The sequence below is a fragment of the Papio anubis genome, chromosome 9, assembly GCF_008728515.1.
Source record: "Papio anubis isolate 15944 chromosome 9, Panubis1.0, whole genome shotgun sequence".
Taxonomy (NCBI): domain Eukaryota; kingdom Metazoa; phylum Chordata; class Mammalia; order Primates; family Cercopithecidae; genus Papio; species Papio anubis.
In genome coordinates, this window is record NC_044984.1 from 399,642 (window position 1) to 425,702 (window position 26,061).

Genomic DNA, 26,061 nt, shown 5'->3' on the forward strand with positions numbered 1-26,061 from the left:
CTTGATCATTTTCAGTTTTTTATTTAAAGTAAGAGATGTGTGACTCTTCCTTACGCTTGAACCCCCACTGTACGGTTGTTAATTGGTCTAATTTCAATATTGTATCATAGGAATAAGGAGGCAAGAAGAGAGGGAGAAGGGCAGGGAGACTGCTGGTCTGTGGAGCAGTCAAAACATCCACATTTATTAATTAAGTTTGTCATCTTATATGGGCATGGTTCATGGTGCCCCTAAACAATTACAATAGTAATATAAAAGATAACAGATCCGCACAACCCATACAATTATTATGAAAAAGTTTGAAATATTGTGAAAATTAACAAGTGTGGTGCAGAGACACACAGTAAGCCTGTGTTGTAGAAAAAATGACGCAGATAGATTTGGTTCCATGCAGCCTTGCCACAAACCTTACGGTTGTAAAAACAGTCATCTGGGAAGCGCAATAAAGGAAAGTGTGCCTGTAGCAGACGCACGTTCCGTTTAGACATCCTTAGGACTCGTACCAGCGAAGGGCCCAGCTTTTCCACGCCAGTAGCTGCAATTAAGCGCTTTTCCCTCCACCTTTATACCTTGCTTTCCGGAAAGATGAGAACATAATGGATTTTGAACTTGCTTTGATCATGAAAGCCCAGTGACTCACATTTCTCCGGAAAAGGAAGCAGTGTCTGCTACGGAACAAACAGTAGAATTTTAATACATAATCCCCTGACCGTAGAAACTGAACCTCAGGTCCTATCCTGGCTCTAGGCCAGCAGGTCATGGAAGAATAAACTTTTCTTAGAATCTTTATCTTCTTGAGAGAAGCTTGGAAATGACAACATATATGTACCACGAACGCGAAGCACCTGAGCTCAAAGCAGTTGAGCAATCTTAACTGGGGGTGCCCGGAAGTGGTGCGTTCTGACCCCAAACGTCCCATTACCGGTACCTGGAGGAGCGGGTTGCAGCCCAGCCGCATCGCCCCGCGCGGAACTGCATGCAGAAGAAAAACTACGTTTCCCAGAGACCTCTGCGCGGCCAGGAGCACCGCGAGGAGGGGCGAGATGGGGCGGGCCTCTGTGTGACGGCCGTTCCCATTGGTGCGCAGTCCAAAGGGCCTTGTAAACTCCTGCGCGATTGCACGGATTCAGGGACGCGCCGTGGCGCCGCGACGCTCCTTGGTTTGACTTTTGTGTTTCAGTTGAGTTCCCTGACGCGGAGTCTCAGTGTGTCGTGAGTATGGAGCTTAGGGTTGGGGGTGAAGGGGTCAGTAAGAGGCCTTGGGAGGAAAATCTTGTGAGGGAGAAGTAACGGCGGAAGTAGTGCGGAGGAGAGGGACGTGAGCCTGCAATCTGGTGCCCGTGGCGGGGCTGGGGACCGGAGGAGAAAGTTCGAGGGTGCAAAGGGAGAGACCTCCGGAGTGCTGGAGGGAGGGGACCTGCCGCAGGGAGGGAGCCGAGCGTGGGGTGAAGTGGGGAAAGGGGTGCAGGATTCGGACGCCCTGGAGATGGGTTCCGGTACACGCTCACCCCACGCTGGTCTAACCCTCAGGTTCCTCATTTGTAAAATAAGGGGTAATAAAAATACTTACCAGTTGTGGGGAAAATAAAATAAATTTCACAGATTTGTCACGTGGCTAACAGAAAAAAATTCGAAGTGCTACATAAATGTTAATTGTTAGTAGACAAGCTATAAGAATATATCTAAGCAAAGATATTGGAGATAGGTGCAGAGAAGCTAGCTGAAACCCGTTAATTTACCTGTCAACAAGGGCATTGTTCTTTGGAAGAGGCAGTGAAGAGTAAGACGCGGTTTCTATCTGCAGGGAACGCACGCTAGCAAGGGAGAAACGATAGCAATAAAGAACTCTAATATGTTGACTTGTAGAGAATTTCAAAGGCAGTTCTTTTGCAGTTAGATAATTTTTGCTAAATCATTCTGGATGGGGAGACTCAGGAAAGAGAAAAAGGAGGTGCTATTTAAGACGAGTTTTCATGTACAGACTAGATTTTGTTCAGTGAAATGAGGGCTGTGGAGGGAGCTGTGTTCCAGCTAGAGGGAAGCTCCTGAACAAAGGTATGGAGGCAGGGAAGTTATCTGGAGACGGTACATTTGGGGGAGTAGAAGGAAATAAGGCAGGAAAGTTAGGTTTGGCCCTTATGTAGAAAGTCGTGAATTCTAGGCTAACAAGTTTGATTTAATGCTTTAGACTATGAGGTTCTACTGATGAATTTTATTACAGAAAATGGTTCAGGAGAGGCAAGGAGTTGGTAGAACCGTTAAGCTGTTGTAGTGGTATGGGTAAGAAGTATTGAGACTGTGAATTAACATGGTCATTGTGGAGATAAAATATACAAGATATTCATAGGGTTAGACAGGAGATTCAGGAGAATGAGTGATCAAATGATGAATTTAAGTTGCCAACTCCTAGTTGCTTGGAAACGCCGAATTAGTACCTAAAATAGGAAAGTCAGAAGGGTCGTGTTTGGATAAAAAGATGATGTGTTAGGTTTAGGAAATGTTAACTTTGAGATGCTAAAAAAAAAAAAATAGACCTAACTTGAGTGATTTCTTTTTTAAGTTAAACATTTCAAGCGCCGATAGGTGAAAATGTCCAGTACATTTTTGTTAATTCAAATTAAGAGGTTAAAAGAGATGTTTGTTTATTCAACATGTAATTGTTACTTACTATATGCCATGTAGTGTTTTAGATGGTAGAGTTAATAATAAAAACAGGGCCGGGCGCGGTGGCTCAAGCCTGTAATCCCAGCACTTTGGGAGGCCGAGACGGGCGGATCACAAGGTCAGGAGATCGAGACAATCCTGGCTAACACGGCGAAACCCCGTCTCTACTAAAAACACAAAAAATTAGCCGGGCGAGGTGGCGGCGCCTGTGGTCCCAGCTACTCGGGAGGCTGAGGCAGGAGAATAGCGGGAACCCGGGAGGCGGAGCTTGCAGTGAGCTGAGATCTGGCCGCTGCACTCCAGCCTGGGGGACAGAGCGAGACTCCGTCTCAAAAAAAAAAAAAAAATAATAATAATAATAATAAAAACAGGAGGAATAATGATGTTCCCAAAGAAATGGTTAGAGGAAATGATAAAGAAAGCTGAAGACAGAACCTTTGGGAGTTGTCATTAATAATAATAGTCCACATTTATTGAGTGCTTATATGTCAAACACTGTCAGTCGGCGCTATATTCATGATGTCATTTAATCCATATACCAACCTATGACATAGAAGTAACTGAAATTTAGAGAGGATTACTTACCTGAGGTACACAGCTAATAAGAGGCAGGGCTTTGACTCAAACCCAAGTCTGATGTCAGAGCCTACACTCTCAACTACAATGTTTATTTTTATTATTATTATTTTTTCCAGATAAGGTCTCACTCTGTCGCTCAGGCTGGAGAGCACTGGGGCAATCTCAGCTCAGTGCAGCCTCTGCCTCCCAAGCTCAAGCAATCCTCCTGCCTCAGCCTCCTGAATAGCTGGGACTACAGGCACGTGCCACCACTCCCAGCTAATTCTGTAATTTTTGTAGAGACAGGGTTTCACCATGTTGCCCAGACTGCTCTCAAACTCCTGACCTCCAGCAATCCATTTACCTTGACCTCCCAAAGTGCTGGCATTAAACAGGTATGAGCCACTGTGCCCAGCCTATTTTATTTTATTTTTTTGAGACAGGGTCTTGCTCTATCGTCTAGGCTAGAGTGCAGTGGCACGATCACTGCTCACTGCAGCCTTGAACCCCCAGGCTGAAGTGGTCCTCACACCAAGCAGGTGGGACTGCAATGCCACCGTGCCCAGCTAAGTTTTACATTTTGGTAGAGATAGGGTCTTGCCATGGCCTGCCCATGCCAAGGCCCGGCCCCAAAGTGATATATTTTTAAAGGGTAGTTGGCACTACCAGGCACAGTGGCTTACGCCTGTAATCCCAACACTGGGAGGCGGAGGTAGGTGGATCATCTGAGGTCAGGAGTTCGAGACCAGCCTGGCCAACATGGCGAAACCCTGTCTTTACTAAAAATACAAAAAAAAATTAGCCAGCCACAGTGGCAGGTGCCTGTAATCCTAGCCACTGGGGAGGCTGAGGCAGGAGAATCACTTGAACCCGGGAGGCGGAGGTTGTGGTGAGCCGAGATCATGCCATTGCACTCCAGCCTGGGTGACAGAGCAAGACTTCGTCTCCACAAAAAAAAAAAAAAGAAAAAGAAAAAGAAAAGGTGGAACAGGGAGACCAGCTAAGAGACTGCTGTAGTCATCTGGACAAGAGATAACAGTGGGTTGAAAGCCAAGTGCAGTGACTCATGCCTGTAATCCTACTACTTGTGTGGCTGAGGGGAGAGGATTGATTGAAGCCAGAAGTTTGAGACAAGCAAGACCCTGTATCTAAAAAAACAAAAAACAAAAGCACAAACAGCGTGCTGGACCGGGGCAATGAGGGTAGAGGTGGTAAGTAGTTGTCAGACTCTAGATATCTTGATGAACCAGCCAGTAGGATTTGCTAATGGGTTATGTATGGCATGTAAGACAAAGAGGTGAGTAAAATTCCTCCAGCCAAGTTTGTTTGTCATAAACAACTGGCAGCGTAGAATTAGTATTTACTGGAATGGAGAATTCTGAGAGAAGAGCAGGTTTTTTGTGGTGGGAGGTATGTATCAGGAGCTCAGTTTTACACTTGGCAAGCTTGGGAGACCTGCTAGACATCCATGTAGAGAGACGGAGTAGTCAGTCAGATGTGTGAGTCTAGAGCGGAGGGCAGAGTAAGGACGGAGGCGTCAATTTGAAAACGACTAATGTGTACATGCTGTTTAAAACTGTGAGACTTCAGGAGATCATCAAGGCAATAAGTGATGACCAGTAAGGAAAGGGGACAACCAGGAAGAGGTGTCCTGGAAGCCAAACAAAGACAGCTTTGAAGGAGTCAGGGGGAGAGGCACTGTGGGGCTCTGAGCAGGAAAGTGGTATATGGAAGTAACAGTGGTGATTGTCTCTCTTCATACTTTTACACAAAATTCTTTCCCAAAAGACTGAAGAGTTTTTTTTTTTTTTGAGATGGAATCTCGCTCTGTCGCCCAGGCTGGAGTCCAATGGCGCGATCTCGGCTCACTGCAAGCTCTGTCTCCCGGGTTCACGCCATTCTCCTGCCTCAGCCTCCTGAGTAGCTGGGACTACAGGCGCCACCACCACGCCCGGCTAGTTTTTTGTATTTTTAGTAGAGACGGGATTTCACCGTGTTAGCCAGGATCGTCTCCATCTCCTGACCTCATGATCCACCCACCTTGGCCTCCCAAAGTACTGGGATTACAGGCGTGAGCCACTGTTCCCGGCTGCAGAACTGAAGATTTTAAGCAGATTATACCAGGTAGAAGGACATAACAGAACATCATCTGACTTCCTGAGAATCAGAATGGATTGACAGAGCATGCTTGATAAGAAAGCTTTCACCAAAGCAGTAAAAAATCAGCCTCTCTCCCTCTCTCCTTCTTTCTCTGTCAGTCATATAACATGGAATGGCATTCCCTTTCCAGCGGTTTATCTTCCTGAAAATTTCTGTAATAAGGTTGCTTAAAGTGCAGGAGCTCAAGATCTTGCTTTATCAATTGAGATGGAGATTATGAAGAGCCTTTTAAAGTTTATAAGTAATTTTTTTTTTCTTTTACTGATGATAATAGAGAAAGCACGTGAAATGAAGATCGCATCAGTGGTTTTGTATTCATTTTAAATTTGATATAGTGGGTGCTCTACCTTCATTTCCATTTACTGCTTCTGTTTTTGGAGAGAGGAGTGGGGGCAGGGGAAGTCCATTTGTTGGTAAGGCTGGCCTTGAACTCCTGGGCTCAAGTGATTCCCCTCTCCTCAGCCCCCTGAGTAGCAGGGACTATAGGTGCGGGCCACTGCACCTGGCTCTATGTGCTGTTTCTTGCTTAGTAGAGATTTTTCTGCATCTCCTTCTCCTGTAACTTCAAGGAAAAGATTGTAGATTTGTTTTTGTGTTTTTGCAGTTAACAAGGAGACCTTTCTTACTTTGTGTGCTTATCCATTTAAATATTCAGTGCCATTCTGATTTTTATTTGAAAATAATTATGAGTACCTTTTGAAAATGCAAAAGGCATGAATTTCAGGATTTGGAGATACTTTAAAGAATACTACATTTTAGGCCGGGGGTGGTGGCTCACGCTTGTAATCCCAGCACTTTGAGAGGCTGAGGTGGGTGGACCATGAGGTCAGGAGATCGGGACCAGCCTGGCCAATATGGTGAAACCCCATCTCTACTAAAAATACAAAAATTAGCCGGGCATGGTGACGGGCACCTGTAGTCCCAGCTACTTGGAAGACAGAGGCAGGAGAATCGCTTGAACCCGGAAGGCGGAGGTTGCAGTGAGCCAAGATCAAGCCACTGCACACCAGCCTGGGCAACAGAGTGAGACTCTGTCTCAAAAAAAAAAAAAAAAAAAAAACTACATTTTAAAACATCAAATTCTTTCCAAGAGGCAAATACGATGATGTTGAAGAGGGAACCAGTCTATGCATTCTGTACTGTTTCTATTTTTCTATTCTTGGCCCCTAATTATGAACTTTTGTGTATTTGATAGGTGTGAAAAAGACAGCATGAACTTTACCCCAAAACACACCCCCGTCTGCAGAAAGTAAGACATTTGCTTATTTTCAAGTTGTTAAGAAATCAAGACTTATATAGCCTTAGACTAAGTTAGCCTAGGAACTGGGAAGGTATTGGAAACATATTTCCTAAAGGGTTTTTTTTTTTTTTTTTTTTTTTGAGACAGAGTTTCACTCTGTTGCCCGTGATGGAGTGTAGTGGTGCAATCATAGCTCATTGCAGCCTTGACCTCTTGCACTCAAGCAATCCTCCCGCCTCAGCCTCCCAAAGTGCTGAGATTACAGGCATAAGCCACTGTGCCCAGCCTGAAACAACCCCTTTAGAAAATATGAAATGTTGGCCGGGCATGGTGGTTCACGCCTGTAATCCCAGCACTTTGGGAGGCCGAGGTGGGCAGGTCACAAGGTCAGGCGTTTGAGAACAGCCTGGCCAACATGGTGAAACCCCGTCCCTACTTAAAAAAAAAAAAAATTAACTGGGCATGGTGGCAGGCACCTGTAAACTCAGCTACTTGGGAGGCTGAGGCAGGAGAATTGCTTGAACCCAGGAGGTGGACGTTGCAGTGAGCTGAGATCGCGCCATTGCAGTCCAGCTTGGGCAACAGAGCAAGACTCCATCTCAAAAAAAAAAAGAAAAAAATGTTAAGTAAAACAGTATTTCTCTCACAAGTTTTTAATGATTGGGAAAGTGTTTAAGTTTTTATTCGTGCTAGTTGACAAATTTTAATATCTCTGCATGCTTATGTATTAGAAGTGAGCACAAATATTAACTCTAACTCAGAGCTTCTGGTATAGTTTCTCTACTCTGTTGTCTATTTTGTTATATTATAAATTGCAGACAACCAAATTTGATTTATTTTCACAGGAGTGTTTCTCTTCTTCTGTGCTATTTTTGTTTTGTTTTGTTTTTTTGTTTTTTGAGACAAAGTTTTGCCCTTGTTGCCCAGGCTGGAGTGCAATGGCGCGATCTCGGCTCACCGCAACCTCCCTCCTAGGTTCAAGTGATTCTCCTGCTACAGCCTCCCGAGTAGCTGGGATTACAGGCATGCGCCACCACGCCCGATTAGTTTTTTGCATTTTTAGTAGAGACAGGGTTTCTCCGTGTTGGTCAGGCTGTTCTGAAACCTCCGTTCTCAGGTGATCCGCCCGCCTTAGCCTCCCAAAGTGCTGGGATTACGGGTATGAGCCACTGCGCCCGGCCTGTACTGTTTTCCGACTTTCATTATTTTAGCTCAAGTCTTGTTTGCTAGAAGCAAACAAACAAAAACTTCATGTCCACCCTTTTTTTTTTTTGAGATGGAGTTTCGCTGTTGTTTTCCAGGCTGGAGTGCAATGGTGCGATCCTGGCTCACTGCAACCTCCATCTCCCAGGTTCATGCAATTTTCCTGCCTCAGCCTCCCGAGCACCTAAGATTACAGGCATACGCCACCATGCCTGGTTAATTTTGTATTTTTAGTAGAGATGGGGTTTCACCATGCTGGCCAGGCTGGTTTTGAACTCCTGACCTCAGGTGATCCACCCACCTCGGCCTCCCAAAGTGGTGGGATTATAGACGTGAACCACCACGCCCAGCCAGGTCCAACCTTTAATCAGAGTCTTTTTGACAGTTATAACATTTAGTTTTAATCTGTGCAATTCAGATGTCTCATATGCTAGAGATTAGCATCTGATGTGTTTGTTTCAATTGCAATATGTCTTTTTTTCTTTTTTGAGACATAGTTTCACTATTGTTGCCCAAGCTGGAGTGCAATAGCGCAATCTCTACTGATTGCAACCTCTGCCTCCAAGTTTCAAGCGATTCTCCTCCCTCAGCCTCCCAAGTAGCTGAGATTACAGGCACATGCCACCACGCCTGGCTAATTTTTTATTTATTTATTTATTTTTTTTTTTTTGAGGCGGAGTCTTCACTTTGTCGCCCAGGCTGGAGTGCAGTGGCACCATCTCGGCTCACTGCAAGCTCCGCCTCCCGGGTTCACGCCATTCTCCTGCCTCAGCCTCCCAAGTAGCTGGGACTACAGGCGCCCGCCTCCGCGCCCGGCTAATTTTTTTTTTTGTATTTTAGTAGAGACGGGGTTTCACCGTGTTAGCCAGGATGGTCTCGATCTCCTGACCTCGTGATCCGCCCGCCTCAGCCTCCCAAAGTGCAGGGATTACAGGCGTGAGCCACCGCGCCCGGCCGCTAATTTTTGTATTTTTAGTAGAGATGGGGTTTCACTATGTTGGTCAGGCTGGTCTCGAACTCCTGACCTCAGGCGATCCACCTGCCTCGGCCTCCCAAAGTACTGGGATTACAGGTGTGAGCCACCATGTAATATGCCTTTTTTTGTTGTTTTTTGCTTGATTTGTTTTTGGAGACGGAATCTCACACCCAAACTGGAGTGTAGTGGCGTGATCTCGGCACTTGAACCTGCCTCCTGGGTTCAAGCAATTCTCCTGCCTCAGCCTCCCGAGTAGCTGGGATTACAGACATGCGCCACTACGCCCGGCTGATTTTTGCGTTTTTGGTAGAGACTAGGTTTCACTCTGTTGGCCAGGCTGGTCTTGAACTCCTGACCTCAAGTAATCCGCCTGCCTTGGCCTCCCAAAGTGGTGGGATTACAGGCGTGAGCCACTGCACTCGGCCTGCAATATGTCTTATAGTAATACTACACTTTCTAATTGTTACTATGTGGTCTCCTTAGTTTATGTCCTATTTTTTTTTTTTTAATTATCTTTTTAGTCTCTAATGGATTTTATTTTTACTTCTTTAGAGACAAGGTCTTGCTATGTTGCCTAGGCTGGACTGGAACTCCTAGGCTCAAGCAATCCTCCCACCTCAGCCCCCTGAGTAGCTGGGACTGCTCAGCCACTCAGCTGTGCCACCATTCCTGGCTCTAACATGTATTTTGAATCCAGCTTTAAACCATTAGTACTTGGAAGATAATTAATAAAATTATTTACTATCCTGTCATATCAAACTTTCAATTTTTTTTTTTTTTTTGAAACGGAGTCTCGCTGTCTCACCAGGCTGGAGTGCAGTGGCAGGATCTCGGCTCTGCCTCCTGGGTTCAAGCGATTCTCCTGCCTTGGCCTCCCGAGTAGCTGGAACTACAGGTGCACACCGCCATGCCTGGCTAATTTTTTTTTTTTGTATTTTAGTAGAGACGAGGTTTTACCATGTTGCCCAGGCTGGTCTTGAATTCCTGAGCTCAGGCAATCTGCCTGCCGTGGCCTCCCAAAGTGCTGGGATTGCAGGCGTGAGCCACCGTGCCTGGCCAAGATTTTTTTTTTTTAAATGGAGACAGGGTTTCACTATATTGCCCAGGCTGGTCTTGAACCCCTGGGCTCAAGTGATTCTCGCACCTTGGCCTCCCGAAGTGTTGGGATGACAGGCGTGAGCCACTGCGCCAGCTAAACTTCCAAATCCGTGAGCACCTTCATTGTAAGCACTTTAGGAACACAAAAGCCGCTTTGATTTGGAAGGTCATAACTCCTAAACTCCACAGAGTGTGGTGAACATATCATTTCCAATTTCACACAGGCAAGCAGTTGTCTCCAAACGTGCTGTTGCCACCAGTGGTCCCACCAAGAGGAGGGGAATGGCAGACTCACTGGAGTCAACCCCCTTGCCTTCCCTTGAAGATCGTCTGGCCAAACTCGGTCCTTCTAAGGAGCTCCTGGAATATTATCAGAAGAAGATGGCTGAGTGCGAGGCAGAAAATGAGGACTTGTTGAAGAAACTGGAACTCTACAAAGAAGCTTGTGAAGGACAGGTAAAGAGACGACGCACGCTTTTTTGGAACTCTGATGAAGTCTTCATTAATTAGAGTGCCAGCTTGTATCATAAGCAGATGTTTTATAAAAATACTCCTTTTAGGCCGGGCGCGGTGGCTCACGCCTGTAATCCCAGCACTTTGGAAGGCTGAGGCGGGCGGATCATGAGGTCAGGAGATCGAGACCATCCTGGCTGACACGGTGAAACCCCGTCTCTACTAAAAATACAAAAAGAATTAGCCAGGCATGGTGGTGGCGCCTATAGTCCCAGTTACTCGGGAGGCTGAGGCAGGAGAATGGCAGGAACCCGGGAGGCGGAGCTTGCAGTGAGCCGAGATCGCGCCACTGCACTCCAGCCTGGGCGACTGAGCAAGACTCCGTCTCCAAAAAAAAAAAAACCCACAAAATATTCCTTTTTTATTCCCCAGCCCAGCTACTGGGACCCTTCAGGCCCTCCTTGCATCATAACCCCCAAAAACTGCTCTTCCTCTCAAATCTTAAATCCTGACATCTCCATATCTGTTATACCTAGTTCTTTCCTTTCCTTATATCTGAGTAGTCCTTAACTTCTTTGTTACCTCCGTAGCTTCCGGAATTTTCGGTTTTCTAAGTGCCGCATATAGCTCTGACATCATGTCCTTCAAACCTAAACCCCATGATGCTTTACTTCCGTAGTAACAGCGCTGCCGGCAAATGACCCCTTGCTCAGTTATTCTTTTGCTACACCTGCATAGCAAACACTAAGCTGTGGCATCATCCAGTTCTCTGCCACCTGTTCTCCTACAGCAGGATTTCTTGACCTCGGCATTATTGACATTTTGGCCTGGATGATTCTTTGTTGTGAGGGGTTGTCCCGTGCGTGATAGGATGTTTAGCAGCATCCCTGGCCTCTACCCACTAGATGCCAGTAACACAACACCCCCAGCTGCGACAATCAAGAATGTCTCCAGACATTGCCAGATGTTTCTGGAATGGGTGTGTGTATGTGCAAAGTCACTCCTGATTGAGAACACTGTTGTAGAAAGGTCACAAATCAGTACATAATGAATCGACGGTAAACAAATTCAGCTGTACCCTCAACCACTATACAACAGTTTTCTTACCTATCCATACTGGGTTTCCTCTCCTTCCACATCTGTGCCACACCCTCACCTCTAGCCTGCAATCCCTTCTTAGCCCTCCTCTCTCAACATCTTTCCTGCTCATCTTCGCACAGTTACTCCATCCATATCTATCTTTCTTCTTTCCTTTGGTTGCTTTTCTTTTCCTTGTTTATTTTTATATTTTTTTGAGATGGAGTCTCACTCTGTCGCCCAGGCTGGAGTGCGGTGGCGCAATCTCGGCTCACGGCAAGCTCCGCCTCCCGGGTTCACGCCATTCTCCTGCCTCAGCCTCTCAAGTAGCTGGGACCACAGGCGCCACCACCACACCCGGCTAGTTTTTTGTATTTTTAGCAGAGACGGGGTTTCACCGTGTTAGCCAAGATGGTCTCAATCTCCTGACCTTGTGATCCGCCTGCCTTGGCTTCCCAAAGTGCTGGAATTACAGGCATGAACCAACGCTCCCAGCCTGTTTTTTTGTTTTTTGAGACAGGGTCTTACTCTGTCACCAAGGCTGGAGTGCAGTGGTATAATCATGGCTCACTGCAGCCTTGAACTCCTAGGCTCAACTGATCCTCCCACACTCAGCCTCCTGGGCAGCTGGGGCTACAGGCACACACCGCTATGCCCAGCTAATTTTTAAAAAATTAGTTGTAGAGACATGGTCTCACTGTGTTGCCCAGGCCGGTATGGAACTCCTGGTCTCAAGCAATCCTCCCACCTCAGCCTACCAAGGTGCTGGGATTACAGGTGTGAGCCACGGCACCTGGCCTTCAGTCACCTTCTGATGATCGTTCTTCTGACTGCTTCGGGAACAAGACATCTGTGCCCGTTCGAGCTGGATTGATCCAATGCCTCCTGTGACCCTCACCCCTTTTTCCTCCTGAGAAACCTTGCTGCATCATTCTTCTCCGCTTTCTGTCGTATTTTTAACTTCTTGCTTGATATTAGCTTTTTCTTCTCAGTATATAAACATACTCCAGTCTTTTCCCAACTCAAAAGAAAAATGAAAAACTCTTCTTTCATTGGGCTTCTCTCTCTAGCTATTCTTTTTATATAAATGGCTCTTTCTTTTCCCAGTCACATTTCCAGAATCTTTTGACTTTCCCATTCACTGAATGGGAATTTTTTTTGAGATAGAGTCTTTGTTCTGTCAGCTCTCAGGCTGAGGCAGGATGCAACCTTGGCTCACTGCAATCCCTCTGGCCTCCCGGGTCTTAAGCACTCCTCCTGCCTCGGCCTCCCAAGTGAGTTCTGGGACTACAGGCATCGCCACACCCAGCTAATTTTTTGTTTTTCAGTAGAGGTAGGGTTTCACTGTGTTGCCCAGGCTGGTCTCAAACTCCCGAGCTCAGGCAATCTGCCCACCTCGGCCTTCCAAAGTGCTGGGATTACAGGAATGAGCCACCGTGCCCAGCTGGGGAACTTCTCAACTGCAGTTTCATCTCTGTCCTTGCTACACCACTAAAACCGTGCCTTCTTTGTTCTACAAGTACCTCTTTGCCAGACTTTTCTCTTTTTGCCCTTTGCAGTGTTTGTCACTTTTGACCTCTCTTTTTCTGTAATTTTCTTCCTTTCTTGATTTCTTTTTTTTTTTTTTGAGACAGAGTCTCGCTTCTGTCACTCCAGGCTGAGTGTAATGGCACGGACTCACTCACTGCAACCCCCTGCCTCCCGGTTCGCTTTATTCTGCCTCAGCCTCCCAAGTAGCTGGGATTATAGGTGGATGCCACCACGTCTGGCTAATTTTTGTATTTTTAGTAGAGACGGGGTTTCACCATGTTGGCCAAACTCGTCTCAAACTCCTGACCTTGTGGGCCGCCTGCCTTGGCCTCCTGAAGTGCTGGGATTACAGGCGTGAGCCTGGCCTCCTTTCTTGATTGCTGTGTCATTTTTCTTTCACAATTTCTGTCTAACCTCTCTGATCAGCTCATCTCAGTGTCCATTAACAACTCTCTTTCCTTACTCTTAAACGTCAAAGTTCTTCCAGATTCTACTATAAATGACCTTGTTTTATCCTTGTATTACACTACTACGTATGTGATGAAGACTGTTAAATAACTAACCCTGACTCACTTTTCTCACGAAGTTCCTTTCTCTGCACCCTCTTCCTCACCCGCACATGTTCCACCACCATTTTGCCTCCTTCCATTCCTTATACCTTAACTTTTTCTGTATTCTTTGTCTTGGTAAATGGCGTGATTGCCTACGGTTCTTTCAAGTCCCCTACACTGAATCTTTTGGCAAGTCCTATTGATTTTGCTTCCTAAATATTACTTAATCCATTCCCACACCCACGTCACTTTTGCCACGATGCTCACGCAGACGCTTGAGTTGCATCTAAACTATGACAGTATCCTCCTTGCCAGTACCTGCCTCTGGTCTCTTACATTCCCAGTTGGCCTCACATTTTTCACTCTAGCAGTACTGAAGTATTTGTGCTTGTCCAAATTTATTAGGCTTTTGTTTTTTGGAGGTTTGCTTGTCATTTTTCTCACATTATGTGTATAGACAATGAATTACAGGGTAATTCATTCCATTTGAGCAACTGAAGAGCCTCAGGATGGGGACTGGTTGCTGATGATGATGCTTACTGTGGTGTGAGTCACCATGTTTCAGCTTTTTGTATTCTACCAAAAGTGTTTCCAACCTTTTGAGTTCCACTGTGGACCCGTATGCTGTCCCTTTCTCCAAATCAGTTGTTAGTTATTTGTCTTTTTTTTTTTTGAGGCGGAGTCTTCACTCTGTCACTTCAGGCTAAGTGCAGTGGCTGACATTCTTCTGCTCACTGCAAGCTCGGCCTCCCGCTTACCTCAGCCTCCCAAGTGGCTGGGACTATAGGGCTTCACCAATCAAGGCCTGCTAATTTTTTTGTGTTTTAGTAGAGACGGGCTACGTGATGGTCTCATCTCCCGACCTCATGATCCCCGGGCCGCCTCCCAAAGTGCAGGGATTACAGGCGTGGAGCCACCGCTACCGCCAATATTTGTCATTTTATCACATTATGTATGTATCTATAGACTTGTGATTTTGCTTTTTGTTTTTGAGTCAGGGTTTGCCCTACGTTCGGCTGAGTGCAGGGTGCAATCATGCCTCACTGCAGCCTCGAAGTCCTGGACCTAAGCAATCCTCCTGCCTCAGCCTCCCAAGTAGCTGGGACTACAGGCATGTGTCACCATGCACAGCTAATTTTTTTATTTTTTATTTGGCTTTATTTTTGAGATGAAATCTTGCTCTTGTCAATTAGGCTGGAGTGCAGTGGCTGAGTCTCAGCTCACTGCAACCCTGCCTCCCAAGCAATTCTCCCTGATCCTTCTGAGTAGTTGGGATTGAGGGTGCCCACCACCACCAAGCTAATTTTTTATGCTTTTAGTAGAGACTGGCTAACCGTGTTGACCAGGCTGGTCTTTGAACTCCTAACCTCAGATTTATTCGTGGACAGGTGAGCCACTGCACCCCTGTGTCTAATTTTTATTTTTTGTAAATACAGAATCTCACTCTGTTGTCTAGGATGGTTTTCAACTCCTGGGCTCAAGCATCCTCCCACCTTAACCTCCCAAAGTGTTCGGATTACAGGCGTGAGTCACTGCGCCCAGCCTTTGTGACATTGTTTTTAATGACCTTACCCAATTTTAAGCATTCAGTAGTGTTTAAGTGTTTGTGTGTGTGAGTATGTGTGTATATATATATAATTTTTTCTTTTGGAAACAGTCTTGCTCTTTCACCCAGGCTAGAGTGCAGTGGTGCGATCTCAGCTCACTGCAACCTCCACCTCCTGAGTTTAAGCGATTCTCATGCCTCAGCCTCCCAAGAAGCTAGGATTATAGGGTGCCACCATGCCCAGCTAATTTTTGTTTTTTTAGTAGAGATGGGGTTTTGCCATGTTGGTCAGGCTGGTCTTGAACTCCTGGCCTTGAGTGATCTGTCATGCCTGGTATGTTAAGTATATTCACATTGTTGTGTGACTGATCTGTAGAATGTTTTCATTTTATAAAACCAAAACTCCATCCCATTAAACCAATCATTTCTCCCCACACTCCCCATAACCACTATTTTACTTGCTATTTCTATGAATTAGAAATACAGCAGGATTTGCCAGGCATGGTAGCTCACGTCTAATCCCAGTACTTTGGGAGGCCGAGGCAGGCGGATCACCTGAGGTCAGGAGTTCGAGACCAGCCTGACCAACATGGCAAAACCTGTCTCTATTAAAAATACAAAAATTAGCTAGGCGTGGTGGCACATACCTGTAGTCCCAGCTACTTGGAAGGCTGAGGCAGGAGAATCGCCCAGGAGGTGGAGGTTGCAGTGAGCTGATATCGCACTGCTGCATTCCAGTCTGGGCGACAGAGCAAGGCTCCGTCTCAAAAAAAAAAGAGCAGGATTTATCTAGAATAGAGTGGAATCAAACTGTAGTTTTTCTTTTAGTGACTGACTGACTTAGCATAATGTGCTCAAGTTTCATCCATGTTGTAGCATGTGACGAGATTTCCTTTCTAACAGCATCAGGCTCTCTCATGGTTCTAATTTACTGTTCTCTCTTCTTGGAGTACCAACCGTCTGCTTCTCTCTCTACCAGTCTTCTGTTCGTCTGTCAAGTGTCAGCTCTTTGGTGGCAGTGCTTTGATTTCCCAAACACTTCAGAATTTTTATTCCTGCCACGCTTTCCCCCACACCATTTCACCATGCATGCTTTCATGAAGTAATTATTTTATTTGAATCCTTTGCCTCTCTCCCCATGAAATTCCTTAGCTCTGTAGACAGGAATCAGATCTTTTCATCTTTGTTTTTCTGCATGTCATAATAATGCTTATGATATAGGAAATATTACCAGAAAAATGTGGATAGGCCGGGTGCGGTGGTTCACGCCTGTAATCCCAGCACTTTGGGAGGCCAAGGTGGGTGGATTGCCTGAGCTCAGGAGTTCAAGCCAGCCTGGCCAACGTGGTGAAACCCCATCTCTACTAAAAATACAAAAATTAGCTGGGCGTGGTGGTGTGCATCTGTAATCCCAGCTACTTGGGAGGCTGAGGCAGAAGAATCACTTGAACCTGGGAGGTGGAGGTTGCAGTAAGCAGAGATCATGCCACCGCATTCCAGCCTGGGCGACAGAGTGAGACTCTGTCTCAAAGAGAAAAAAAACTGTGGATAGAATAGGTGAGTTGTACGGCATTCTGGATTCTACAGTCCGTAAAAGGAAGATGTGAGAGCTTTGATGTTAAATGCAAACTTCACACTCATCCTGTAGCTTTTAAACTCCAGTCAAGGCCGGGCATGGTGGCTCATGCCTTTAATTTCAGTACTTTGGGAGGTTGAGGCGGGTGGATCACCTGAGGTCAGGAGTTTAAGACCAGCCTGCCCAACATGGCGAAACCCCGTCTCTGCTAAAAATACAAAAATTAGCTGGGCATGTGGCATGCACCTGTAATCTCAGCTACTTGGGAGGCTGAGGCACGAGAATCACCTAGAAGGTGGAGGTTGCAGTGAACTGAGATCATGGCACTGCACTCCAGCCTGGGCAACAGAGCAAGACTTGATCTCAATAAACAAACAAACTCCAGTCTATACATGCCTATTGCTGTCATTTGAATTCTGTATTGGCAAAATTATTTACTCTGGAATATTTCTTTTTTTTTTTTGAGACGGAGTCCCGCTCTGTCTCCCAGGCTGGAGTGCAGTGGCCGGATCTCAGCTCACTGCAAGCTCCGCCTCCCGGGTTCACGCCATTCTCCTGCCTCAGCCTCCCGAGTAGCTGGGACCACAGGCGCCGCCACCGTGCCCGGTTAATTTTTTGTATTTTTAGTAGAGACGGGGTTTCACTGTGTTAACCAGGATGGTCTCGATCTCCTGACCTCGTGATCCGCCCGCCTCGGCCTCCCAAAGTGCTGGGATTACAGGCGTGAGCCACCGTGCCCGGCCTACTCTGGAATATTTCTACATGAGTAGACTCCTCCCTATCCAGTGAGAGATCCTCCACTGAAGCCCAGTGTCTTTCAGCTTCTCATTGTGGTTTTTCTGCAGCATAAACTTGAATGTGATTTGCAGCAGAGGGAGGAAGAGATTGCGGAACTGCAGAAAGCGCTAAGTGACATGCAGGTCTGCCTCTTCCAAGAGCGGGAACATGTTTTGCGCCTCTACTCAGAAAACGACCGACTGAGAATCAGGTACCAAGAAGGAGAAGGGAAATGTTGGAGTTATAACTTTAAATTACTTTTATTTATTTATTTATTTATTTGTTTGTTTGTTTGTTTGAGACGGAGTCTCGCTCTGTGGCCCAGGCTGGAGCGCAGCGGCCGGATCTCAGCTCACAGCAAGCTCCGCCTCCCGGGTTCCCGCCATTCTCCTGCCTCAGCCTCCCGAGTAGCTGGGACTACAGGCGCCTGCCACCTCGCCCGGCTAGTTTTTTTGTATTTTTAGTAGAGACAGGGTTTCACCGTGTTAGCCAGGATGGTCTCGATCTCCTGACCTCGTGATCCACCCGTCTCGGCCTCCCAAAGTGCTGGGATTACAAGCTTGAGCCACCGCGCCCAGCCTATTTATTTATTTATTTTGAGGCAGTCTCCATTGCCCAGGCTGGAGTACAGCGGTGCTATCTCGACTGCAGCCTCCGCCTCCTGGGTCAAGCGATTCTCATGCTTCAGCCTCTCGAGTAGCTGGGACCACGGGTGTGCGCTACAACGCCTGGCTAATTTTTGTATTTTTGTAGAGATGGGGTTTTGCCCTGTCAGCCAGGCTGGTCTCGAACTCCTGGCCTCAAGTGATCCGCCCACCTCAGCCTCCCAAAGTGTTGGGATTACAAGCATGAACCACCGTGCCCAGCCCTTTAAATTAATTTTAGAAAGATGCATTTTTCCACATGAATTCTCTTAGGTTGTATTCCCTAGGAAATGGACTCTGAGATGGAGATTTGCCTTCAGGGCAATTACTGGAGAAGCTCTCTGGAATAATAGCTATGAGCAGATTTGGGCAGAGGTAGAATACGAATGGATACAATGGTAACAGAAGCCTTAGCCAACCCCGTAGGGAGCACCAAGGATAGGGTGGTCTTTCGGTGGCAAAGGATCAGACTTTTGTGTCCCCCCATTGACCAGTCATAGGATGCAGGCTGTCCCCAGGAAGGGGGTGTAAACGTGGGAGAGGAAGCCCCCTTCAGCCAAGTGTAATTTTTAGAGAAGAGCTGAGCTCTTGGGAGATAAATGTCGTGATCATGAGGGGGAATCTGAGCAGTAAACTATGTGTTCCGTTACAGTGCGTTTCCGTGTGTGTGTGCTGGGAGTGGGAGGGGAAAATACACAGAACCAAAAGTTTACCATTTTAGCCGTCTGAAGTGTACGATTCAGTGGCATTAAGTATATTCACATTGTTGCACAACTGTCACCAGCGTTGAACTCTAGAGCATTTTCATATTCCTAAACTGAAATTGTATACCATTCAACAGTAACTCCTACCTCCCCGTTACCCCAGTTCCTGGAACACGCCCTTCTACTTTTCGTCTCTATGAATTTGACTATTTCAGGTACCTCACCTAAGAGGAATCATACAATATTTGTTATGTCAGGCTTATTTCACTTAGCATAATGTCTTCAAGGTTCGTCCATGTGGTAGCATGTGTCAGAATTTTCTTGCTTTTTAAGACTGAACAATATTCCATTATATGTACGTACCACATTTGGTTTGTCCATTCATCCGCCAATGGATCTCAGCTCACTGTAACCTCCGCCTTCCAAACTGAAGCGATCCACCCACCTCAGCCTCCTGAGTAGCTGGGACTACAGGTGTGTACCAACATGCCTGGCTAATTTTTTTTGTAATTTTTGTAGAGACAGGGTTTTGCCATGTTGCCCAGGCTGGTCTCCAACTTCCAAGCTCAAGTGATCTGTCTGCCTCAGCCTCCCAAAGTGCTAGGATTACAGGTGTGTGCTACTGTGCCCGTCCGAGACCTTACTTTTAATTCTTTTGTGTATATACCCAGAAGTAGATCATATGGTAATTCTGTTTTTGTGTTTTTGAGTAACTGCCATGCTATTTTCTATAGTGGCTATACTGTTTTATATTCCCACCAGCAGTGCACAAGGGTTTGAGTTTCTCCACATCCTTACCAATACCTGTTATTTTCTTTTTTTTTTCCCTTTAAGCCTTTTTTTTTTTTTTTTGAGACAGGGTCTTACCCAGGCTGGAGTGCAGTGGCATGATCTTGGCTCACTGCAGCCTTTACCTACCTCCTAGGCTCAGGTGATCCTCACACTTCAGCCTCCAAGTAGCTGTGACTACGTGCATGTGCCGCCATGCCCAGCTATTTTTTTTTTTTTTTTTTTTTGTAGAGACAAGGTTTCACCATGTTTCCCAGGCTGGTCTCAAACTCCTGAGCTCAAGCAGTCCTCCTGCCTCAGCCTCCCAAAGTGCTGGAATTACAGGCATGAGCCACCGTGCCTGGCCAACACTTGTTATTTTCTGGGTTTTGTTTTTTTGGAGACAAGGTCTTGCTCAGTCAACCAGGCTGGAGTGCAGTGGCATGATCACAGCTCACCGCAGCCTCAACCTCCCAGGCTTTGATGATCCCCCAACCTCAGCCTCCTAATTAGTTGGGACCACGGGTGTGCACCACTGTGCTTGGCTAATTTTTGTGTTTTTTGAAGAGATGGGGTTTCACTGTTTTGCCCAAGCTGGTCTCAAACTCCTGGGCTCAAGCAATTTGCCCACCTTTGCCTCCCAAAGTGTTAGGATTACAGGCTTGAGCCGCTGTGCCCAGCCTTATTTTCTGTTTCTTTGATAGTAACCGTCTTACTATCAAATAAACAGAAACACCTTACAGGTGTGAGGGAGTCTCATTGTGGTTTTGATTTGCATCTTAAAATCTCGAGCGTCTTTCCTGTGCCGTTTATATATCTTCTTTGGAGAAGTATTGATTCGGATCTTTTGCCCATTTTAATAATTGGGTTGTTTTTGTTGTTGCTGAGACAGGGTCTCGCTCTGTTGCCCGGGCTACAGTGAGTGGCGTGATCACGGCTCACTGCAGCCTCTGTCTGCCGGGCTCAAGCTCTCCTCCCATGTCAGCCTTCCGAGTAGCTGGGACTACAGGCATGTGCCACTACGCCTGACTAATTTTTGTATTTTTGGTTGAGTCGGAGTTTTGCTATGTTGCCCAGGCTGGTCTCAAACTCCTGAGCTCAAGTGATCCTCCCACCTCACCCTCCCAAAGTGCAGAGATTACAGATGTGAGCCACGGTGCCTGGCCATAGAAGTTCTTTATATATTCTGGATACTAAACCTTTATTAGACATACAGATACATGCAAATATTTTCTCCGATTCCATAGATTGCCTTTTTATTTTCTCCTTTTTTAGAGGTAGGTATCGGGTTTGTTAGCCAGGGTGATCCTCCTGCCTTAGCCTCGGGAGTAGCCGGGACTATAGGCATGCACCACTATGCCTGGTTAATTTATTTTCTTTTTTTCATTTTTTTGTAGAGACAGGAGGGTCTCACTATATTCCTCAGGCTGGTCTTAAACTTCTGGCCTCAAGTGATCCTCCTGCCTCAGCCTCCCAAAGGAATGAGCCACCATGCCGAGCAAGGCGTTTTTAATTTTATGAAGTTCAATTTATGTATTTTTTTTCTTTTGTTGCTTCTGCTTTTGGTATCACATCGAAGAAATCATTGCCAAATTCATTGTCAGGAAGCTTTTCTCCTATGTTTTCTTCTGAAACTTTTATTATTTTAGCTCTTATGTCTAGGTCTTTGATCCATTTTGAGTTAATTTTTGAATATAGCATTAGGTAAGGTTCCAACTTCATTCTTTTGCATGTGGATGTCCAGTTTTCTCAACATCATTTGTTGAAAAGACTTAGCCACGTGGTTTCTTTATTATTATTATTATTATTATTTTTTTTTTTTTTTATTTTGAGACAGGATCTTGCTCAGTCACCCAGGCTGGAGTGTAGTGGCATGATCTCCGCTCACTGCAACCTCCGCCTCCCGGGCTCAAGTGATCCACCTGCCTCATCCTTCCAAGTAGCTGGGACTACAGATATGAGCCAACACACCTGACTAATTTTTGTATTTTTTGTGGAGACAGGGTTTTTCCATATTGCCCAGGCTGGTCTTGAACTCCTGAGCTCAAGCAGTCCGCCCTCCTCAGCCTCCCAAAGTGCTGGGATTTCAAGTGTGAGCCACCGTGCCCAGCCTCACCACATGGTTTTTTTGGTGTCCCGCCGTCAGGTGCTCCATTTTTAGCAGGATCTAGTAGCATGGCAGAAGCTGGTTTTCAAATGTGATGTCATTCTCAGCTGTAGACGGCATGGTCTTGCGGCAGATTCTCAGGGTCTGTCACGATTCTTGTAGTGTTGCTTGCCGTAAACTCCGGTTGGTACCTTGTGCCACCACAGACACCACAGGATCTGCCGAGTTACATGTCCCAAGCCGCAGCGCGTCCTTTCAATCCTGGGCCGCGCTGAAAGCTCGCCTTCTGTGTCAGTTGGTACGTGGGTCAGAGCAGTGTTCCAAAATACGGACTGTGTTGTCTTCAGAGCCTGAAGACTCCTTTCAGGCACTATGCTTCCTTCTCGGTGTAGCAGGCACCAGATGAAATAATTTGATCTTTATTTCAGAGGGCATATCCTGGCATGCCTAGATCACAGCCTTAAAGACTTGACTGATGTGCTTCGTGAGGTCCATCTCCAACCCTCTGGAGCACACGTATCTTCCCAAAGGTTCCAGTGCACTTGCTGTTTCTTGTTCATGCAGTCTGATTAAGTGCAATATCATCAGTAGTGAGCTCCTGGCGATCTGTGGAGTAGCCAGATCCAGATTCTTTTTTGTTTGTTTGTTTTCATTTGTTTGTTTGTTTTTGAGATGGAGTCTTATTCTGTCACCCAGGCTGGAGTGCAGTGATATGATCTCGGCTCACTGCAACCTCTGCCTCCCAGATTCAAGTGATTCTCCTGCCTCAGCCTCCTGAGTAGCTGAGACTACAGGTGTGCATTACCATGCCCAGCTAATTTTTGTACTTTTTAGTAGAGATGGGGTTTCACCATCTTGGTCAGGCTGGTCTCGAACTCCTGACCTTGTGGTCCACCTGCCTCAGCCTCCCAAAGTGCTGGGATTACAGGTGTGAGCCACCGCGCTGGCCCAGATTCTTTTACACTGTATTGACAGAGAGTAAAAGCATTAACATGGCCTTGGGAAAGACTATAAACGTACACCGTTGTCCACATCACATGATGTGAACTGCCTCTGGTCTTTTGAGGGGTAGGAAGGAATGCATTTGCCTAATTACTCACCACTTACCATGTGCCTGAGACTAAGTATTTCTGTTCTAGCAAAGGTCCTACACCTGGCACCATGCCTGAAATTGGGGCCTACTTGGTGGTAGTCTGCTGCTATCCCCAGAATCCACCTGGTTTTGTATAGGCCATACTGAGGAATGAAACGAGGCTTTGGTAAGGACCTCCACCGCTACATTCTTTAGGTCTTTATTGATCATCTTGACTGGGTAGGGAGGGGCAGTTTCAGAGGCTTTCACTTAGCTTACCCCGGAAGCCAAGAAGCTAATTTGGAGGTACTGCCCCCTACCTCGTATGTCCATTTTAATCATTTGGGAACTGAAGAAATGAACCTTGATTTGGTGGATCCCATAGACCTGCTGTGAGCTGGACGTGCCCAAATTCCATTTATTCCACGGTCCCCACATGCCCCAGTGCCATGATGATGCTTCAGGTTATCTGGTATCAGTGTCAGCTTAGACCCTGTATCCAGCAATCCTTAAAATGCCCAGGTCTTTCCTTTTTCGCAGTATGTAGTTACTTGAATAAATGGCTGTAGACCCTTTGGAGGATGTGGGGAATCATTAGCATGAATATCTACTCTGTGGTGTCACAGGGTCTTACCTTCTAGGAGTTCGAGCCTCTTCTTTAGGTAATTGTCACTAGGACTTAAAACTGACTTGAGGCCGGGCGCGGCGGCGCACGCCTGTAATCCCAGCACTTTGGGTGGCTGAGGCGGGCAGATCACGAGGTCAGGAGTCCAAGACCAGCCTGGCCAACATGGTGAAACCCCGTCTCTACTAAAAATGCAAAAATTAGCTGGGCGTAGTGGCACATGCCTGTAGTCCCAGCTACTCGGGAGACTGAAGCAGGAGAATTGCTTGAACTCAGGAGGCGGAGGTTGTGGTGAGCCGAGATGGCGCCATTGCACTCCAGCCTGGGTGACAGCGAGACTCTGTCTCAAAACAAACAAACAAACAAAAAAAAAACGGACTGAGTCAGAGATTGTGATTTTGTACGGGGCGCAGCCCTCAGCCTCTTTTCCACCTTTGACTTATCTTTTATTGTTTAAGCTATTCTCTGTTGACTACCCATCTCCCTTGCTGCGAGAAACGCCATGTTCTGTAAACCATCTCCATGTCACTGGCTCTGAAATCCCCTTTTATGTTTTTTTAAAATTAATTAATTTTTTTTTTTTTTTTTTTTTGAGACAGAGTCTTATTCTGTCACCCAGGCCGGAGTGCAATGGTGCAATCTTGGCTCACTGCAACGTCCACCTCCCAGGTTCAAGCAATTCTTGTGCCTTAGCCTCCTGAGTAGCTGGGATTACAGGTGTGCGCCACCATGCCCGGCTAATTTTTGCATTTTAGTAGAGACCGGGGTTTCACCGTGTTGGCCAGGCTGGTCTCGAACTCCTGACCTCAGGTGATCCACCTGCCTCGGCCCAAAGTGCTGGGATTATAGGCATGAGCCACCACACCGAGCCCGAAATCCCTTTTTAGCGTTTGCTTCCTTGGTCCAGTCCGGACGTAAGCTATCTTAGGTCGAGTTCTCTGGGAAGCAGACTGTGCAGTGGAGATTTGCTTGCGGGAATTTTATTGGGAACTTAAGCTGGGACTCAGTTGCCTCGTCCAGCACCACAGGAGTCTCTGAAGCTGACGTCGGAGACATCCTGAACTGAGTGCAGGACTGATTTTGTATTCCCTCATTGACCAGGCACTGGATATGGACTGTCCCTGAGGAATGAGAGGCAGTTCCCTTGGCTGGAGATTCAACTACAAGCTATCAGCAGGCAGCATTCCTGGCAAATGGCAGAATGAGCCATCAGCCCTGAAGAGGAAGATCTGAGCAGTGCCCCAGCAGCCGCAGCCCTTAGAATTAGTTGAGGGCTGGATGAGTGGCTTCATTACCTCATCCAGCATTTTGGGAGGTCGAGATATGATCACTGTCAGGAGATGGAGCTCATCCTGGTTAACATGAGGAAACCTCGCCTCACTAAAAATACATTAAAATATTGGCGCTGTGGCGGCGCTTGGGGAAGTCCCAGTTACTGAGGTTGAGGTAGAGAATGGCGGAACTCGTGGAGCCGGAGCTGCACTGAGGAGATGCCACCGCACTCCAGCCTGCAACAAAGCAAAATAAAATAAAAAAGAATGAGCTGAGGCAGCCCCTGGCTCCTGTTCTCTGGAATGGGAAATACCTGATGTTTTGCTGTAAAGTAGAGCTAAAGTCTACATAACTATTCAATTTTAATTTGAGGTTACTGTTTTAATTTGAGGTTACTATTGTTTTAAAAAAATAGAAGGGAGATCCTTTAGACAGCAAGGGTTACTTACTTGGGACATTGAATAATATGTGCTTGCTTTCCATGAGAATTGCAGGGAGCTAGAAGACAAGAACAAGATTCAGAATCTCTTGGCTCTTGTGGGAACAGACGCTGGAGAAGTGACCTATTTTTGTAAGGAGCCTCCTCACAAAGTAAGTAATCTTTGGTGGAGCATGGTGAGTGTGGCTTCACAAATCACAGGCTAGGGCCCATCGTCAGAAGAACGTTAGTATTCGCTAGAGAAGGCAGGTGGAGAATTAGCCATCATAGTGCCTTGTTTGCCTGAGTTGTTAAAGCATTTTTCTTCAAAAACCTCAGGAAGTAGCATCGTTTACCCCATTTCACTGTGTAGAAACCTGAAACACAGAGGGGTGGCTGTTTTAGCTGAGACAGAGAGGAAAGCAGGAGCAGACTGTGTGTGGGAGAAAGTTTTGATTCTTAAGTTTCTTTTTTTTTTTTTTTGAGACGGAGTCTCGCTCTGTCGCCCAGGCTGGAGTGCAGTGGCCGGATCTCAGCTCACTGCAAGCTCCGCCTCCCGGGTTTAGCCATTCTCCTGCCTCAGCCTCCCGAGTAGCTGGGACTACAGGCGCCCGCCACCTCGCCCGGCTAGTTTTTTGTATTTTATAGTAGAGACGGGGTTTCACCGGGTTAGCCAGGATGGTCTCGATCTCATGACCTTGTGATCCACCCATCTCGGCCTCCCAAAGTGCTGGGATTACAGGCTTGAGCCACCGTGCCCGGCCTCTTAAGTTTCTTTTTTAAATCTTTGTTTATACTGATTACAAATGATATCCATGGTCTTCATTAAAAACAGAGTATAGTAATCTATCATGTAAAAGTGGCAGGTTCTCATAATCCTATACCCCAGAGACAATCCACTATTAATACTTTGGTATACATACCTCCGTCTCTTTTTCCATTCCTGTAGAAATAGTTATGTATCTGTGTATACTATTTCTATTTTTTCACTTCTGTAAACAGTTCCTGAGCGTTTTTATACGTATCTGTATATGTATACTTC

At 46.4% G+C, this 26,061-nt stretch overlaps 1 protein-coding gene across 7 annotated transcripts in view; it reads left to right on the top strand.

Moving 5' to 3' along the window:
• The first annotated feature begins 886 nt into the window (after positions 1-886).
• CCDC77 (coiled-coil domain containing 77) overlaps positions 887-26,061 on the top strand; it is a 43,493-nt gene continuing 18,318 nt past the window's right edge. The window contains exons 1-5 of one of the 7 annotated variants that reach the window (XM_031650200.1): positions 887-1,212; positions 6,578-6,631; positions 10,124-10,355; positions 17,478-17,620; positions 25,096-25,192. In XM_031650200.1, coding sequence (XP_031506060.1) covers positions 977-1,212; positions 6,578-6,631; positions 10,124-10,355; positions 17,478-17,620; positions 25,096-25,192 — 762 coding nt within the window. In that variant the 5' untranslated portion in view covers positions 887-976. Of the gene's footprint in view, positions 1,213-5,232; positions 5,347-6,431; positions 6,632-10,123; positions 10,356-17,477; positions 17,621-25,095; positions 25,193-26,061 lie in introns of those variants that run through there. The other 6 variants (XM_031650198.1, XM_017945561.3, XM_031650197.1 and 3 more) reach the window with 6 other exon arrangements.